The sequence below is a fragment of the Oratosquilla oratoria genome, chromosome 21 (genome assembly GCF_046742065.1).
Source record: "Oratosquilla oratoria isolate Oo_2021 chromosome 21, ASM4674206v1, whole genome shotgun sequence".
In the NCBI taxonomy this organism is placed as follows: domain Eukaryota; kingdom Metazoa; phylum Arthropoda; class Malacostraca; order Stomatopoda; family Squillidae; genus Oratosquilla; species Oratosquilla oratoria.
The window spans coordinates 47,545,138-47,565,137 of record NC_134797.1 but is presented as its reverse complement, the minus strand read 5'-3'; the positions used below and the strand labels follow the sequence as shown (position 1 = coordinate 47,565,137).

Genomic DNA, 20,000 nt, shown 5'->3' with positions numbered 1-20,000 from the left:
AGTGGTATCGTTCTCGTCCGCTAATTCAGCAGTCTGAGTTCGGGTTCCGCACAGGGCTGAAATATATTCAGCATCGCTGCACTGCCAGCCGGCACTCCAACTCTGGTGGGCAAGGAGTCGTAAATGTGTGTGTCCGCTCTGAGCTTTCATCCGGGAGGGTAATAGCTGTCGATCACGGGTCCAACACTTGATCCAAGACAATAGTGAGTCACTAGGCCGATCCTTGATTTATCAGAAATGTTCAAAAATACCTTTGGTTGTTTTATTAATGCAATATACTTTGTAGGAATTAATTTCGATTAGAAAGGGCTTACTGTAAACATAAATACACAATTTCAGCAACAAAATGACTATTGAGACAATTCTGAAATATTTGCTCATGTTCAGGTGTGTGCTGGTGGCGTAATCGTTAGCATGCTGGTCTCACATTCCCTTAGTTGTGGGTTCGAATCCCACACTTGTCTCCTAGTCCCAGCAGTGACTGTTACTGACCTTCCCCAGCAGTCCCCAAGGCGCATACAGATAGGGTAAAGGTAACTGCTTCGGCCGCAGGTACTCAGCGCCTCCTGGCGTAGTAGGTTCCTCACCTTTGTAAGGATGCCCGTACTGCACCCGAAATTGATTCATGTGTGTGAATTATACAAATATATTTTGTTTTTGAGAACTTGTGATTTATCTACATACATTAAATCCTTTATAGTTTTACTTTATTTTCGATAAATTAGTGTTAATACATAATAGTTCCTTTATGACTGAAGTGATGTTGGTAAATATAAATGTATCAATACAACGGCAACGAGAAAAACATTTGCATCGTTTTGATACAGTGTGGGACAGGTTTGGATGTCCGCAGACGTGCACAATTTACGTTCGTGTGACGAGGTCTATTACGTCACAAATCACATCACACCTAGAATCCATCTCCGTGGTACCTTACTATATGGCCAGAAAGATGGTAATGGTATGGGTTGGGGAAATGGGCAGCTGGTGCATATGTTCCTGGATTGGCACCTGCAGTGCCAGCTGAGTGCCGTTGACTGTAACACTTGGCATCCATATGTCAGTTCTTGTCAGTCACATCTCCCAAATCCGCCGAACATCTATTAATTAACGTTATGTAACCCTTCTGCTACTTATGGGGTTCCACCTTAGCTGAGTAAAGGCGCCTGGTGGACGTCTAGAGTAGATGCGATGGAACCAAGCTTAGTGTAGGCCTTATGGTCTCTTGCAGTCTTCTTTCTTATGTTCTTGTGAGATTGGGTTAATTTTGTTAATTTCTATCACGAACTTGATGCTTGGAGGTTCCTCTCAAGCTGAAGGAGATCGCCTGACGTCAGGACGTTTGACCAGTTCGTGGCGGTCGATCTGTTCTGGATCTGTCGAAGTGGAGAGGTCTAGGGAAAGGAAGGTCTCGCTGTAATTTTGCATTAAAGATAGCAAAGAAAGTTTTAGTCTTTTCGCGATCTTACACTCTCATGCTCCTTCTCTCTTTCTTTACGGATCTCCCTCCTTTCCTCTTTCTCTCTCCTTCCCTGTACCTCTCTCTTTCTCTCTCCCCCTCCCTGTACCTCTGTATCTTTTCTTTTATAGCAAAGAAAATAAAGAACCAAAAGAATATGCATCATGAGATTGATGAAGACCTGATTTTGTCGAGTCTTCTCATCATTCAGTCGATCAATCCGTTGCTCCGGATCTAATGCTGTTGAACCTCGACCGGTGGACTTCGGCGAGGTCTCCGGCAGGTTCCTCCCTTCGACCAATCCAGGTATTGAGGAGCCTACTACGCCAGGAGGCGCTGAGTAGCTGTGGCCGAAGCCGCCACCTTTGCCCTATTATGCGTTTGGACTGCTGGGGCAGGTAATCAACAGTCACTGCTGGGAATCGGAAACGAGTGCGGGATTCGAACCCATAACTAGGGGAATGCGAGAGCAGTACGCTTCCGATGAAGCCACCAGTGTGACACAGAGACAAGATCTTCGTTGGATAAACTTTTTCTCTCTATCTCTCCTTCCCTCCCCCTCTTTTTCTCCCCTTTCCTCTCTCTCCCTCTCAGTGTCTCTCCTTTCCTCTCTCACCCTCTCATTGTCTCCTTTCCTCTCCCTCCCTCTCTCTCTGTGTTATCAGTTGCGCTTGCACTACTCTGAGTCACTCTTGCACTTCTCTCTCTCTGTCAATACGGATGGGACTTGAAACCCCTCCGTAGCGTGTAGCAATAACCACCCCCCGGTTGTGATACCATTGCTGCCGGATATATATATATATATATATATATATATACACATACATATATATATATATATATATATATATATGTATATATATATATATATATATATATATGTAAAGACAGACGAATATGGAGGTGAGGTGGCAAAATGAAACGTTAAGGCTAGAGTATGGAGCTTTATTCAGAACCAGACGTTTCGACCTCATGGGCTTTTCATTGAGGAAGGCCCAAGAGGTCGAAACGTCTGGTTCTGAATAAAGCTCCATACTCTAGCCTTAACGTTTCATTTTGCCACCTCACCTCCATATATATATATTTACAGATATGACTTTAATCATAAAAGTATCACAACATCGGACTAGAGTAAATCGTCAAACACGAAAGATTTATTTCCATGAACGTGACATTCCACATGGATCACATTTATCTGCACGAGACATTTTTTGTTTAGTTTACCAGGAATAGACTTACGCCCTTTTCGATCCAACTCTTTCTTGAGCAACTCCTCGAATTCCTTGATAACGGTAGATATCGTGGAGGTGATAATGAAAGGATAGCAAAGATAGTGGAGGTAATGATAATGGTGATGATAATGACAGTATTGGTGGATATGGTGATGATATTGGGCGTCGATTGTGGTGATAACGGTGTGAAGACAGATAGTGGAGGTGATGGTCATAACAGTGACGGTATTGGTGGATATGGTGGTGATATTTGGTGTCGATTTTGATGACAATGGTGATGATGATGATGATGATGGCGGGAATGACGGTTTTACAAATCATGTGTTGGGTTTTCCGCCACAGTTAGAGCAGAAAGTTCATGTGCATTTCCTGTTCAGGAGAATAAAGATAACAGAGATAAGCTCTATCTCTTTCTCTCTCTTTCTCTCTCTCTGTCTGTCTCTCCCCCTCTCTCTTCTCCTCTCTTCTCCTCTCTTCTCCTCTCTCCTCTCTCTCTTCTCCTCTCTCCTCTCTCTCTTCTCCTCTCTCTCTTCTCCTCTCTCTCTCCTCTCTTCTCCTCTCTTCTCCTCTCTTCTCCTCTCGCCTCTCCTCTCTCCTCTCCTCTCTTCTCTCTCCTCTCTCTCCTCCTCTCTCCCTTCTCCTCTCTCCTCTCTCTCTCTCTTCTCTCTCTCTCTCTATATATATATATATATATCTCTCTCTCTATCTCTCTCTCTCCCTCTCTCTCTCCCTCTCTTCTTTAACCCCTTATACTTCAATTATCAAAATTAGATTTAAGTTTATGTATTATTCCAGCTTTTGTGTGTGTGTGTGTGTGTGTGTGTATGTGTGTGTTTCTGTGTGTGTGTGTGTGTGTGCGTGTGTGTGTGTGTGTGTGTCCATACAGGGTATGGCTTTATAAATGGAATTAATAAATAAGAAAATGTATAGATAATTTTTTTTACATAAATATTTGCTTATCTTGTCGCCATGACTCCCGATCGATGGGAGTCATGACGTCATGAGAATTCTCCCAAGATAACGACTCACCGCCCCCCCTCCCTCCCTCCATCCCACATCCTCCTCTTCTTCTTCTTCTTCTTCTTCTACTTCTTCCTGTCCCTCCCCCTCATGTCCCTCCTCCTCCTGTCCCTCCTCCTCCTGTCCCTCCTCCTCCTGTCCCTCCTCCTCCTGTCCCTCCTCCTCCTGTCCCTCCTCCTCCTGTCCCTCCTCCTCCTGTCCCTCCTCCTCCTGTCCCTCCTCTTCCCGTCCCTCCTCCTCCTGTCCCTCCTCCTCCTGTCCCTCCTCCTCCTGTCCCTCCTCCTCCTGTCCCTCCTCCTCCTGTCCCTCCTCCTCCTGTCCCTCCTCCTCTCCCTCCTTCTCTTCTTCTTCCTCTCCCTCCTTCTCTTCTTCCTCTCCCTCCTGCTCCTCTTCTTCCTCTCCCTCCTGCTCCTCTCCCTCCTGCTCCTCTTCTTCCTCTCCCTCCTGCTCCTCTTCTTCCTCTCCCTCCTGCTCCTCTTCTTCCTCTCCCTCCTGCTCCTCTTCTTCCTATTTCTCCTCTTCTTCCCATTTCTCCTCCTCTTCTTCCTATTTCTCTTCCTCTTCTTCCTATTACTCCTCCTCTTATTCCTATTTCTCCTCTTCTTCCTATTTCTCCTCCTCTTCTTCCTATTTCTCCTCCTCTTCTTCCTATTTCTCCTCTTCTTCCTATTTCTCCTCCTCTTCTTCCTATTTCTCCTCCTCTTCTTCCTATTTCTCCTCCTCTTCTTCCTATTTCTCCTCCTCTTCTTCCTATTTCTCCTCCTCTTCTTCCTATTTCTCCTCCTCCTCCTCTTCCTATTTCTCCTCCTCCTCCTCTTCCTCTTTCTCCTCCTCCTCCTCTTCCTCTTTCTCCTCCTCCTCCTCTTCCAATTTCTTCTCGTCCTCCGCCTTCTCTTTCACCTTCACTTCTTTCTCTTTCTCCTCCTCCTCCCCCCTTTCTCCTCCTACCCTTTCTCCTCTTCCTACTTCTCCTCTTCCTACTTCTTAAACTTTTCCTCCTCCCCTTCCTATTTCTCCTTATACTCTTCCTCCTCCCCTTCCTATTTCTCCTTAAACTCTTCCTCCTCCCCTTCCTATTTCTCCTTATACTCTCCCTCCTCCTCTTCCTTCTTCCTTCTTCCTTCTTCACTTTTCCTTCTCTCCTTCTGTCCTTCCAGCTCTTCTCTCCCGTCCTAAAGGTCTCAGTTCGATCGATTCTGTCGCTGGGCGCAACTTGAAACTCGTTCCAACTTGGACGATACAACCACAAGTCGAGGGAGAGGTCAGCCGGATAGAGGACGCAAATAGAGAGAGAGAGAGAGAGAGAGAGAGAGAGAGAGAGAGAGAGAGAGAGGGAGGGGGGGGAGCCTGGACGCAGATCAGTTCTCTCGCCCGGACATCGGGTATTGGATATGAGGGATTTGCAGTCTACGCCAGTGTTGTCCTTTTATTTATTTATTTATTTGTTTGTTTGTTTTTGTTTTTGTGCCCATAGCCTTACAGTCAAATAGACTTTTCGATCTTAAATGAAAGAAAAAAATAAAATCCTTTCTATCTCTCTCAATTTTGTTTGTTTGCTGTCTTTGTTAGGTTTTCTTGTTTTCGTCATTGTTATATATTTATTTATTTACTTCTTTTTTGTTATATATTTTTTCTTCTTCGTGGACTACATTTATCTCAAGTAAATTAGAAAGACGTTCTCTCCCTCTCCCTCTCTTTCTCTTTTAAGTCGTTATTTTTCAAACGCTGAAGATTTTTATCGCTGCTTCAAAAAAGTCGTTATTTTTCAAACTCCAAAACTCCTCTTTATCGCTTAAAAAAAAAAAAAAAAAAAAAAAAATCAGATCGTGTGGTCCTCTATCACCGGCTCTAAAAATCGTTACTTTCAAATTATTTGAACATCTCTTTATCACTGACCGTTGTAAAAAGCGATACGCTGGGTCAAGATAATATATATGTTTTTATTCCTATATTTTCTGAGTTCATCTTCGTATTCTCTGAGGTCTTTGACATAATTCTGTGTATGAAAAAATCTTTAAAGACATTGATATTGAAGAGGTTCACGTGATACAAAGGATTACAAAGGTTGGAGCATGCCGACAGGAGACCTTTTGGTCTATATCAAGGTCGGATGCGAAAAAAATATAATAATGATAAATAGATAAATAAATGAATAAATAAAAAATATAATAAAGTAATTAATGAATAAAATAAATGCTGGGATAACAGTCTCACACATTATATCAGGTGTTAAACGTTTCTTTTTTATCGTCTGTGAACGATTTAATTAAGGGGAGCCCCCACCCAAAAAATCTTTTTCTGAAGGATCTTGCTGATTTTTTCTGTGTGATATCTAGGTCTGAGGAAACCTTCACAGCTTGAGTTTTATTCAGATCTGACTAGTAGTTTTTTTTTTTTCTAATAAAAAAACGTAAAAAAAAAAAACCATATTTTTGGGCTTCTTTCAAATCCTATCTCCTCTTACAATATTCATTCGATGTCTTTCATTTTATAGCACAAGAATCTTCTACATATATAAAAAAAACAAAATAGAATTTTTTTTAATATCTTTGTTTAACGCCGAGGAAAAAATCTAAAAAAAAATTATAAAAAAAACGCAAAATTTTGACTTTGACACGTTATTAAAAAAATTCTATTTAACATATGCAAAAAACTCTCTATTTCATTTTTTTCATTTATCTAGCTATCAATAGAGACCTCATATGCAAAGATCGGTTGAAAATTGAGGGAGGAGATAGACTTTGTGTATCAAAAACTTACATTTTTCAGAAACGAGTGTTAAATTTTTTTTTTCCTTAGTTTGACTAAATTTTACATTGGACCTCCTAAGAACCATTGAAAACAGGTTCCATTGTATTTTCATGATGATTTTGCATCTTTCAAGTAACTCAGGCACTTTGTACCCTCCTACAGTGTAGGATATTATTCACTCAAAGTGAGGGTCTCATAAGGCGCCACCTTACTCTTTGTCGCAAAGTTTGAGTTCTTGGTCTAGAATGACCCAGCAAGGTAGTCTGATTGCTGGAATTCAGCTCTCTTTCTTTTCTTGGGTTTCATTTCTGGTATTGGAACAGGCTCTTGCTGCATCAGGGACATCACTGTGAGGTTTGAGACTCTAAACCCAAGGTGTTGCAACAAGGAGGCATCCTTGTAGCCACTTGTTAGCAAACAGTTGTTTGCGTAGAGACAACGTGTCTGATATAGGTGTAGAGGACAGAGGATCAGGTGCTGAGGATGTGGATGTAGATGGCAGGGAGAGAGCTGCTGGAGGGAGTACTAGTGGTGGTGGCGGAGGTGGTGATAACAAAGTTGATGCTGGGGTTCTTTCTTTCTCCCCTTGAGCTGCTAAAGTAGACGTTCTTATCTTCTGCAAGTGTGCCTTTTGTTTGGATAGCTTAGGCATGGCTAATATCTTCAAATTTCTCTTCACTGAAAAATAGATGCGAATTTCACACGGCAAATTAGTGAACGCGGCAAGCTAGCGTGTACATGTCCTTTACTTTGTTAGGCTATCAGGCCACTACCAGTCGTGCATGCCGGACGTAAGAGAAAACTTTATAAGTGCATCAAACGCAAAAAAATAGAGTAAAATATGGTCAAAACGTATGTAAACAATGGTCGTGCGCAGCATGTGGCTGCCGGGGGGAGGGAGGGTAGGCCCTTTAAACCCTTTAAAAATGGCGGTACGATAAAAACACTTTACCAGCATCTAGAGCAAGATCCCTACTATGTATTTATGCAATAAAACAATTCTTTGTTTTTTTTTCTCGAATTTTTCTTAAATCTGGGGGTGGGGGTTCCCCTTAAACTGAGGAAAAATCTTCCTTTAGCTGAATAGAATAATTTAGCGATTTACATTTTATTTGATCAGATTAATTGAATTATTTATTTATCTATTTGCTTATTTTTTATATGCATATTTACTTTTTTCTTATTTACTTGTTTATTATTATTTATCTTTATTTATTTATTTATTCGTTTGTTTATTTGTTAATTTATATATTTACTTGTTTTCTTTAGTCTGCTTTCCAACTAGCTAAACATCGTCTGTGTCGGAAGTATGGCCGACACGGAACGCGTCAGTGTAAGACGATATACCTGTTCATATAATTATATTCAAAACTGTTTTCTCACGATCTGTGGGTGGCGAATGGTTTTGTCTATGTTTCTATTTGTCTGTTTTGTTTTATATATTTATTTGTTTGTTTATTTATCTTTATTTATTTGGTTTTATTAAATTCTTTGTTCTTTTTTTATATCTGTGCCTGCTCGATGATGATGATGATAATGATGATGGCAAATAAGATATTCTAATAGGGCAAATAGAATATTATATTTTTTCTGGAATAAATAGAATACTCTATTTTTTCTGGAATAACTTGATCGAGAGCTTTGGATTTTGTAAAGCAGATTATTTACATATAGATAAATATAGAGTAAGTACAGTAGAAGAGAAATGTATATTCACAGGTTTGTCCGAAGATAGATTAAAACCTGACGAAACATGATGAGAATCTGCTTTGAGAATCTATCTTCGGACAAACCTGGTAATGGTAGTTTTGTCTTTCATTGAACGAAACGAAGAGAAAGAAGTCTCACAACACTTCGCTCATGTGTTTTGGAGAAGTTTCAGTTATCATGTACATATATTCATCCAGTTATCTGTTTATTCGTTTATTTATATATTTCAATATTTACTTTTCTCTTACATGTATTTATATATTTCAATAATAATTCATTTTATGTCTCGATACTGTTTCACATGATAATTCTGAGATTGTCGCTGGGGATTGTGGGGAAATGATAATGATAATAACGTTTAATGTGAAAGAGCGATGGCTCCTTTCTCATGCTGTAAGGAAAGTGTTACATAATAGGAATCACATGAAGAATCGTCGCCCCAGACTTCGACAGGGTGACAATTCTTCATGTGGGCCATTCTGGGTTTACGATTCTTCGTGGGTTGTATAAGTTGATGACAATAAGCATAACCCTCATTCAACCTAGCCTAACCTAATCTTACTCCACTGTTGATATTCGGCGTACTGGGGGTGATGCTTCTTCCGGTGTGATCTCATGGGGTGACGAGACTTCATGTGAGCGTTCTGGGGTGACAATTCTTCATGTGACCCACCTCAACTTCCCCCTAAGGTTGATAAAGTTGCCTATGTTGGTAGGTTGGCAACTCCTTACTTTAGGGGGGAAATAGCATCAAATTTAAAGAGAACAAATGGAGGATGTATACGGATATGTATGAAAATCACTAGGTATACATGAACTATAGCAACTCCGCCATGTAGATAAAATAACATCAAATTGAAAAAAATTAAATGTATGCACATGTGTGAATCACAAAGCTTGAATGTTTGAAAATACACACACACACACACACACACACACACACACACACACACACACACACACACACACACACACACACACACACACACACACTGTGTGTGTGTGTGTGTGTGTGTGTGGAAATACTATACAAGATTTTAAGAACAAACTTGATGCTGAAAGATACAAAGACGGGTCACTACAAGCATAGCTCCCTTCCCGTATAATACAACTAGGTAAACCCCCCCCCACACATACATATTATATATATATATATATATATATATATATATATATAATATAATAATATGTGTGTATTTCCTTGTACGTCACGACGTGTATGGTCTCGATGTAATGTTATTATCAGTGTTATCCTTATGCGGATTTGTTAAAGGCTTTATCTGAAGTGTCGCTGTCAACACGAGATTTATGATTGGCATTCATTTGGTGTCACATCGAGAAGTGCCACTGTTTATTAAATGGCACCCTTTCCCTCTACGACGTGCAGCCACGCACCCTAAAGGGACATTTTCATGGTCAAACTGTTTGTCAAACGTATTTGAGAACCAAATACCCCATTCACACGGTCAAACAACAAATATTTGTTTGACAAACAGTTTGACTGTAAATGGCCTCTTAATTAAGACATGGTTATCCTTTTACCTAATAGTGGGGAATTGTGGTCTTTATGATAAGGTCTAGGACAGTGGCCTTTACAGAGGACTTTGTGTCGTGGATCTTAATGAACCATACCTTTGGCTCAACTTCGCCGGTGGCAGGGTTCGAACCGCCATACTCTCGACCTTCGCTTCAAGTAAGGACGCCCTAACCCGCTCGTCCAGCGAGCTTCCGTCATAATCGTGAATAAACCCAGACTAAACAAACTGCAATTGTGGATGAAATAGCACACATAAACTCGTATTAACAAACTAGGCAAATGTGGATGCAATAACTTACTTAAATCCATAATTGTGGATGAAATATCTTACGTAAACCAAAAATCTAACCAACTGGGCAATTGTGTACAAAATAATTTACGTAAACCCAAATTTAGCAAACTAAGATAAACAGTCGTCGACTCAAACTGTTGCTTTGCAGTAACACTAATCAGAAATGTATTAACAAATACAGAGTTGCCAGTTAGCTATTAAGTTATTGTGGATACTGTTGTTGCACGTTACTCTGTCTTCTGTCGTACACTCCTGATCCGGCCAATGGATTTAGTCACAATCAAACCTCAGGTCAATTGTATTAACTCCTCTTCTCGCCCCAGGGGTTCAGCAAGCTGAATAAAATTGTGTGATCTTTGGCGACTTTAATCGAGAGAGAGTGCAGTGGGATGTGTGGACTTACGCTCTGACTGGAACTCGAACCCCAAGCTGTATCACTCACAGTTCAGGGCTAAGAAGCAATCAACTTCGCTGCGCAGGATGTTCAAAAGGGATGTAGGACAAGTTACAGAACTTTCCTTTTGAACATCCTGCATGGCGTGAATGGTAGGGTCCTAGTCCTGTGCTAAGAGTCACACGAGCTAGGGTTCGAGTCCCGTTTGGTAGAGCTGTTGAATCCAGCACTGGGGTATGCTAGAACAGTTGGTCAACGAGGGACCTTTTGGTATACAGTGAACCTATGTGCGTGTGAATTTGTGTAAGTTTGTGTGTGCGTGTTTTTTTTTGTGTATGTATGTGTTTGCGTGTGCATTTAGTTGTATTTACCTAGGTGTAGCGTTCGGGGTTGGATTAATGCTCATGGGATCCCGTCCTTTTTCATCCATTTGTCAAACTTTGCCTTGTGTGTGATTCACCATGGGCCTGGATCACGTGTTGGACTCGTGATCGACAGCTACCCTCCCGGATGTAAGCTTAGAGTTTATGTATAACCGATATATGGGTAATGCTGTGACCTGACACACCCAACTCCCCGCCCACGAGAGTTGGAGTAACGGCTCGCAGCGCAAGGATACTGAAATTATTTCAGCCCTGGGCGGGATTCGAGTTCGGACCGCTGGGTTAGCAGTTGTGTGTGTGTGTACATTGTATGTGTGCACATGTGTGTGTGTGTACGTGTATGTACATTATGTGTGTATGTGTACGTGTGTGTGTACATTGTGTATGTGTACGTGTGTACATGTGTGCACATGTAACATTGTTTTAATAATGGCGTTCGGGTGAAAGGAAGTGTCAGGCACTTGCACTTCTGGGAGGGAGGGAGCGAGCGAGCGAGCGAGCAAGGTGAGCCGGGCGATTCCCTTGAATCTTTCGGAACCTTGACGAACTTTATACATCTTATCCTGGTGGCGGGTGACAGGCGATTTTAATTCAGGTGAGAGCAATCCTTAGTATGAGAGTGGGTCGAGACCCTTTCTAGACCCGGAACAGGAAATTTGATAAAATTATAAGAATAGTAGTTATGATAATATTAATGATAATAATAATAAGTTATTGATAATGATAATTTAATAGTATTAAACAATGATAACGACAGTAATCATAATAATGGTAAACATAATGATAGCGATACCGAAGATGATAATGATAATAACGATGATAGTAGTAATGATATAATAATAATAATAATAATAATGGAATTTTTATTTGTATGTTTCCAACTCTTTTGCTACAATGAATCCACCAGAATCGGAATAAAAAAAAAATCCTTTTGATGTAATAATACAATCTCTAATATGTATATACATCACAGTAAAGTAATGTCGTAGCACATTAGTAAAATAAAGTTTTATCCCACCGTCGGAAAAGAACTTTCGACATTAGTGCCTTCTTTTCCGACGGAGGGATAAAAGTGTATGTATATATATATATATATATATATATTGTGTGTGTGTGTATGTATGTATGTATGTATGTAGATGTTAGATGCGATCACCTCGTCGGGAAGTGAAATGGATTTCCTGCCTCGTCCCCTCTTCCCCGCCCGTCCCCACTTCCCCCTCCCTTCCCCCGTGGCCCAAAGGTGACTGCATGCAAGGCAACGGCCCTTGTGGTTGGTGGAGATATTTGTGCGCCCTGTTTAGAGTCGTCGGTGGTTTTATTGCACCTGGAAAACCTTTGGATCCTCTTTGATAAGAAAACATGGGACTGATTCTCCGCCTCATCTTCCTCCTCTTCTTCCTTCACCTCTTCCTTCACCTCTTCCTTCACCTACTCTCCCACATTACTTCACTCTTCTCTCCTCCTCCTCCTTCGCCTCCTTTTCTTCCTCCTCCGCCTCCTTTTCCTCCTCCTCCTTTGCCTTCTTTTCCTCCTCCTTTTCCTTCTGCTCTTCCTTCAACTACTGTCTCATATTTTTTCCTCCTTCTCCTCCCCCCCATTTTTCACCCTCCTCTTCCTCCTCCTCCTTCTCCTTCTTTTCCTCTTTTTTCTCCTCTTCATTCACTTACTGCCCCATTTTTTCCTCCTCCTCCTCCCCCCTCCTAGTTCCTTTTGTCCTCCTCCTCCTCCTCCAACTCCACCTTGTCTTCATCTTCCTTTTCATCACCCTACTCCTCCTTCACCCCCTCTCCCACCTCCTCTTTTCCCTCCCCCCTTTTGGCTTCTTGTCCCCTTGTCCTCCTCATCTTCCTGGTCTTCGTAGTCCTCCTCCTCCTCTTCATCTTCTTCCTCTTTCTTTTTCTTATCCTTTTGATTTTACTTCTACTTCTTCCTCCTGTTCCTCCTCCTCCTCCTCCTCCTCCTTATCATCAGTTCATCGCCATCATCATCTTCATCACTTTGATCATCGGCAATCCAGATGACCTTCATCATTTCCACCACCGCCTCTCTTTACTCCAAAAGGCGTCTTCCCCCTTACAAGGGGGGTAGCCAGTCAAGGCATGTACCCACCCATAACCTCCAATTATTGCCCTTTTGTCTTAGCTTCTTGTGGCGCCCCCATCATCATCATTACAGGAAATCCCCGATGTACGAATCTTTAAATAATTTCGTATATTGAAGGAAATCTGTCGTCGCTCCTGGAGCGTCCAAAATGGTTTCGTACAGCATATTTTCTCCATCCTGTTTTTGACGCAACCCGAAGGGATTTCTCCCCGTCTTCTCCTTTTCTGCATGAGGGGACGGAGAGGGGGGGAGGGTCGCCGATTTAATGAAGCGGCCTTGCTGTGGATGTGCTGTGTCTTGCGACACTGATTCTGACCCAGGGCAGTGGACAAGATGCAGGGATGACCCGTCATCCAGGAGATGCCAAGATGGGAGGGAGGGAAGAGTGTGGAGGGGAGTGGAGTGTGATGGGGTTGGAATGGGTGGCAGTGGTTTTTATGCCTTTGTTTTTTGGCTACCTCCCTTATAAGGGTTAAAAAAGCCTTTGGTATATGTGTGATGTTTTTTATACGTCTTTTCGATTTCCTTTCCGTACCTTTGAACCCTCATATATCGGGGATTCTCTAAGCGTATATCTTTCGTATAGTGAAAATCATCCTCACATTTTTTTTCTTTTGAATTTTCGTTTATCGGGGATTCCCCAAACACACTTTAAACTCTTTTTCTTTCTTCTCCTTTTGCAGAGGCGGCACCCACTCTTGGGTGGTTCTGGTCGATGGCATGGGCAACAAGCTGGCCGAACTGGAAGGTCCATCCACCAATCACTGGGTGAGTACAAATGCACAAATCTCTGTCCCAATCGCGACGAAATCCCGTGAGCCCAACCGATTGGTGATGCAAAAGAACAGGAATGTAAATGATGTATACTCGTTTGTACAAATGCACACATGCGCACACACATGTATGTATATATATATATATATATATATATAAACACCTCTATATATGTCTATATATATATATATATAAATGTATATAATATATATATATATATAAACTTGTATATATATATATATATATATATATATATATATAATATATATACTGTATATATATATAGTAACATTGTGCATGCATGTGATGCTGTTCAAGCCCGCAGCGGGGGTTGATCTCGGTTCCGCAGAGTCGGTAGGCCGGAACGCTAACCACAAGACCAATGCCGTGTGTACTTGCTTATATATATGTGAGTGCGCATGGACATGTTCAGAACATATCTACACGTATGTGAACAAGTTCCTGTTGATATACATATATATATATATATATATATATATATATATATATATATATATATATATATATATATATATATATATGTAATGACATTTTTTATATTTACATTTTACACGTTAAGTTGGCACATAATCCATGGCTGCTAATTGGTTCACAGACCATAATCTTGACTAGACCATGAATACTTTATTCTTTCAAATTTAATTGCTCATAATTGGCCAGCGGTCCATAGAATAACATTAGTGGGGGATAGGAAAACTGCAAGAATGTACCCCTGGTTGTGAAGGGGAGGAGGGACATTCTCCTTTCCTATTTTTCCTCCAAGAAGAGTCAAGGCGAAAGTGGGCTTTCAATAGGCTACCCCCCCTTATAAGGGAGATAAAGCCTCTTTGTGTGTGTGTGTGTATGCAATTGGAAATGAGTGAGACAGCACCCCGTGGGCAAGGCTTTATTATCATTATGATTATTTTTAACAAGAAGGGCAATAAAACTCGCCTTTTTCTTTCTCAAGGCAATTGGTTTATTCTCTCCCTCTTTCTCCCTTTCTTTCCCTCTCTCTGTCTCCCTCTTTCCTTCTCTCTCCTTCTTTCCTTCTCTCTCCTTCTTTCTTTCTCTCTCCCTCTTTCCTTCTCTCTCTCTCTCTCTCTCTCTCTCTTCCCCTCTCTCTCTCCCTCTCTCTTCCCCTCTCTCTCTTTCTGTCTCCTTCTCCCTGTGTCTCTCTCCCTGTCTCTCTCTCCTTCTCTCTCCCTCCCTCTCTCTCTTCCCCTCCCTCCCCCCCTCTCTCTCTCTCTCTGTGTGTCTGTCTCTCTCTCTCTCTCTCTCTCTCTCTCTCTCTCTCTCTCTCTCTCTCTCTCTCTCTCTCTCTCTCTCTCTCTCTCTCTCTCTCTCTCTCTCTCTCTGACACACACACATACACACACACACACACGCACACACGCACACATTGTGTTGATGCCGACATGCGCAGTAACGTCGACAGTCGTGATACCAATGTATTATGGTATGATGACATCATGATCAAGAGAACGAGTCAGGCTGACATGTGTATTCATGAAAAGATGATTGTACATTTCAGTGCGTGCGCGTGCGCGCGGGCGGGCGTGTGACCTTATTTCACACTCAACACAATGATGCTCAATCGGACCGGTTTTGTTAAAGATTTTTTTAATGCAGTTAAGAAGAAGATCCCTGGATGGAACGGGGTCCTAGTCGACCCCGACCCCAACCATAGTGGAGTCTGGTCTAGTGTAATAAGATCGACTGTCACCAGGGCAGTATGTGTCTTAGGAGTGTGTTGTTGTTGTAGACTGTAGAGTCTAATGAGGAAAATGTTGTGACCAATCATTACTGAACACTGGTGATGAGGAGGGAACAATCGTAGGTTAATTTACCTTGAAGGAATGTCGTCATGCGCAGGCGCACGGTAATGCACTCCAGCCTGCCATGCAGGACGCTCAAGAACAAGTGAAGGACGACGATGACGCCGACGACATTTTGGATTTAAAATTCGCGTATGCTCATAAAAATCATCGACTTTGTTTATAACCTGGAGGAGAATTATATATCAAATATAAGAAAAGTATTGTTTAGTGTATTCTGTTTATTTATGAATTAGTTGATAAACATAATCTGTTATATTTGTGAAGATCTTTTTGGCGGTTACGTCTATTTCTATTTCTGTGGTTTGTGCGCAGGTGCTCGCGAAGTTAAGATCGCACGTAAACAAGACTTCATCTTTGTTTACATTTCGCAATATAAATTGCGAACAGATTTTTACAAATAAATCTTCTCCCATCCCAAGAAACGAGTGAAATATAGTAACTTAAAATGAAGAACGTTAAGAACAAAGGATCTTTCCAGAACATAGAACATTATTTGTTTTCTAGTATCAAACCCGACCGGTATCGGATATGGGTGGGCAACCCATTTTAGGTGGGAAAATCAGCCAAATCTTTGATGCGAAATTATCTCGCGTGGCGACGGAGTAAAATTATAGGTGGATACCAGTGGTCATACAAAATAAGAAATCTAATAATTGATTATTATTACTTTTTAAGGTGAATTTCGGTTTTCGCGTTGCCGGAAAAAATCATTTCTGTGGTTTGGCACGCGTGCCAATGGGCTGCCCACCCCTGGTTTAGGAACCATACTTCGGCTGAATAAGATACGTACGTAGATTTACACACACACACACACACACACACACACACACACACACACACACACACACACACACACACACACACACACTTTTTCTCTCTGTGTAGATGTGTGTATTTGTGTGCGTATTCATGTGTGTGCGTGTGTATGTTGTCGCCTACCGATACATTAAAGAGGAAAAAATCCGTTGTCCTCCGCCGGAGACGGACAGCCATTGCGTTCTTGCCGTTCGTACTTGAAGAACGAAGTTTTCCAGGAACACCTTGAGACGCCCCGAGATCAGGTCTTCGGGAGACGCGGAAACGTGTAGCAAACCTCGGAAGTCTCCTTCGTCGTCCATCACGCCGTGTCGGTGAAGAAGTCTTAAACACCTTCAATATACTACACACACACACACACACACACACACACACACACACACACACACACACACACACACACACACACACACACACACACACACACACACACACACACACACACACACACACACACACACACACACACACACACATTTTTTTCTGAGTCCGGTTCTGTCTTGAATAGAATCGGTTGACACATGTCTGAGTAGGAAGATCACGACAACAACACCGAACTGAAGGTGGAGAAGACTTTAACTTCTCGCTTCAGAAATCTCACTTCAGGAAGAGAGTAGCGACTCGCTTCCTTCAGTACAGAGTGGGAGGAGCAGGGAGAGGGTGGTGGTGGGTGCCACGGAGATGAATAAAATCGCCTGGCTGCAGCAGGAGTAAAAAGGGAACGGACTTCCCGCAAAGGCAGTGTAGTGGAGTAAGATTCGAAGTTTCAAGATTCGTTTAGATAGACACCTAAATCCCCGGTCACGCTATCACGACTCGGTTGTGTTCGTGTGAGTAGAAACGACTTAGTTTACAATATTTTATTTTTCGAATCTCCAAATGTCACATTACCTTTGCGTCATATGTTGAGAAACTGAATGACGAATTAAGGGAAGTTAGATCTATACGAATGTTAGACACATTGTTGAATTGTAGACTTAGGGAAGTCTAGAATATTGTAGTCGAAATCGTCCTGCAGCTGTTCGAATTCACAACACAGGACGAGGGTTGTGATAGTGTAACTGGGGATTAAGCAATATGCTCTAATGCCTGCCTATGGTTTGATCTGCTTGTTAATTCATATTTTCGTTTAATTATAATCTGTTCTTAGTATCCGGCCCAGTTATGGACCAAAAGGTCCCGGACGGCCGCAGATCCGGTCATAAAGGAACTTATTGTTCTCCCAGAAGTCCCTTCCAGAGCTCGGTTCAGCAAACATGAACAGTAATGAACATCTTGAACAGACTGTCGGCCGTGCTGGCTGACAGTTGCATATGCAAATACAATATTCCAAATGCAACACTTCTCTAGCCAGTGTTTGAGAATACAATGAAATACAATAGGGAGTATTTTATACAGTAGCTGAAGGTATTGCATGGGGAATAATCGCACATGCAAATGCAATATTTCAAATGCAATATTGTTCTCTAACCAGTGTTTGAGAATACAATAGAATACAATAAGGGGCATTGTATACAATGGCTGTACGTATTGCTTGGGGAACGATCGCACATGCGAACAAAACATTCCATATTGTTGCAAAGTTGATCGTATACTTGTTTTCTATACGGCATGTCCGAGGCTTCGAATCGAATTCGAGACTATTGAGCTTTCATTTTGACCCCCCCCCCTTTTTTTTTTCTAATGGAGCGCAGTTGAGGATCATTTGGGCCTGGGAAGGGTGCGTGCGGATATGCGATGGTCATGATTGCTGAGGAATGCGAAAAGAATGAATTGGGGTCTAAGGTTTCGTTAAATGACTTAATGGCTTCTTCTCGTTTCAAAATGTCACAGACACACGCACACGGACACACGCACACACACACACACACACAAACCATAAAGGGTTATGTGTAGTGTGTGTATCACAGCATTACCCATAGATCGGGCTATGGGGTTGTGTCCATAGTAACGCCTACTTGACGAAGGCCGGGCTATTTCAATCGGGTCGGAGGGGCCCACGGCATGGACTGGGTTAGATTACGAATTTTCTCTCTCTCTCTCTCTCTCTCTCTCTCTCTCTCTCTCTCTCTCTCTCTCTCTCTCTCTCTCTCTCTCTCTCTCTCTCTCTCTTTCTCTTCAAGAATTTCTCAAATTTGGAAACGCCCACTAATGTAAAGGTGGATATTGATATCCGGTAGACATTGTCATTGTATATGATATTTAGAAAATCGAGATGATGGGCATACTGCTCGAGTCCCGGGCAGTGAAGAAGAGCCTACTACGCAAGGAGGCGCTGAATAGCTGCGGCCGAAGCCGTCACCTTTGTCCTTTTATGCTCTTCTGGGAATCGGAAAGGAGTGCGGGATTCGAACCCACAACTAAACGAATTCAGACCAGCCAGTGGGACATCTGATCCACGGATTGACATGAAGAATAAAGTTAGCTAAGCCTTTTTTTTTTTTTTTTTTTTTTTAGCTTGTATAGAATGGAAAAATACGCAAAGCTTTTAAATTGGGTTAATTAATTTTAGATGTACAAAACAAACTTAATCCACGGGATTTATAGAACGAAAAAAATAATAATAATAATTGCCGTATAGCCCTCTAGACGAAGGGAGTGGGTGGGGAGGAGGAGGAGGAGGTAGGAGGCGGTTGGGAGTGAGAGAAATCTCGGACAAGGAAGTTCTCAGCATCTGGACGCGCCATATGACGTCACCGTTATGACGTCACTGTTACGAGAAGTTCGTCTCTTACTCGCTCTTCGAGGTGGATAGTCATGACTGCCACAATTCCTCTCGGGGAATGGGGGTTTGAAAGACCGTATACACGTCGACTCTGAGCGGGATTCGAACTGCTCCCCATCAGACACTGGCGACCTAATTTTTTTTTCCCTTCTTTTTTTCTCTTTAGAATGTGGTTGCTATGGCGACAGTATCCAACCAGAAAAATGCACTACCAAAAATTGTCTGAGAAAAAACAAAAAAATCTCTTTATGGCAACAGCGTCTGATGATTCGATATTGCCATAAAAAGAGTGCAACTTTTCTCAGACCCGTTTGAGACGGAGAACTTTATATGGTTTATTCTATCACCGTTCCACACCCCACTCCATGTGCACCAGAAAGCCAGCCCGTTCCCCTGTTCCCTTGTGAGGCCCACCAAATGTCATGGCTTCTTAGCACACCAATGGGCCTTAACGATCCAAATGAGGAAGTTTTTTTTATACATTGTACTACCAGGTTTCTCTCCTTCTCCTCCTCCTCCTCCTCCTCCTTCTCCTTCTCCTTCTCCTCCTCCTCCTCCTCCTCCTCCTCATTCTCCTTCTCCTCCTCCTTCTCCTTCTTCTCTTCCTTCCCCTCCTACTACTCCTCCTCCTCCTCCTCCTACTCCTCCTGCTACTCCTCTTCCTCTTTCTCCTTCTCCTCCTCCTCTGACTCCTTCACCTCCTTGTCCTTCTCCTCCTGCCACTCCTCTTCCTCTTTCTCCTTCTCTTGCTCTTCCTCCTGCTCCTCGTCTTCCTCTTACCCCATTTTTCCTCCTCCTCCTCCACTTCCTCGTCCTCTACCTCCTCATCCTCCCCTTTTGATAATTACCCTCCTCCACAGCTACCCAAAGTCGTAGGTTATCATTGTCTTGGTTTATTTGCTGCCTTCAGGCAATTTTATTCAGTTGAGGGAAAACCCAGGGTCTTCTTCGAGGGTTTAG

General features: G+C 42.1%; 1 protein-coding gene across 1 annotated transcript in view; it reads left to right on the top strand.

The window, feature by feature from the left end:
* The window catches only part of Nagk (N-acetylglucosamine kinase), a 75,316-nt gene that overhangs the window by 8,970 nt on the left and 46,346 nt on the right, over nucleotides 1-20,000 (top strand). The window contains exon 2 of the mRNA XM_076205269.1: nucleotides 13,568-13,652. Coding sequence (XP_076061384.1) covers nucleotides 13,568-13,652 — 85 coding nt within the window. The remainder of the gene's footprint in view (nucleotides 1-13,567; nucleotides 13,653-20,000) is intronic.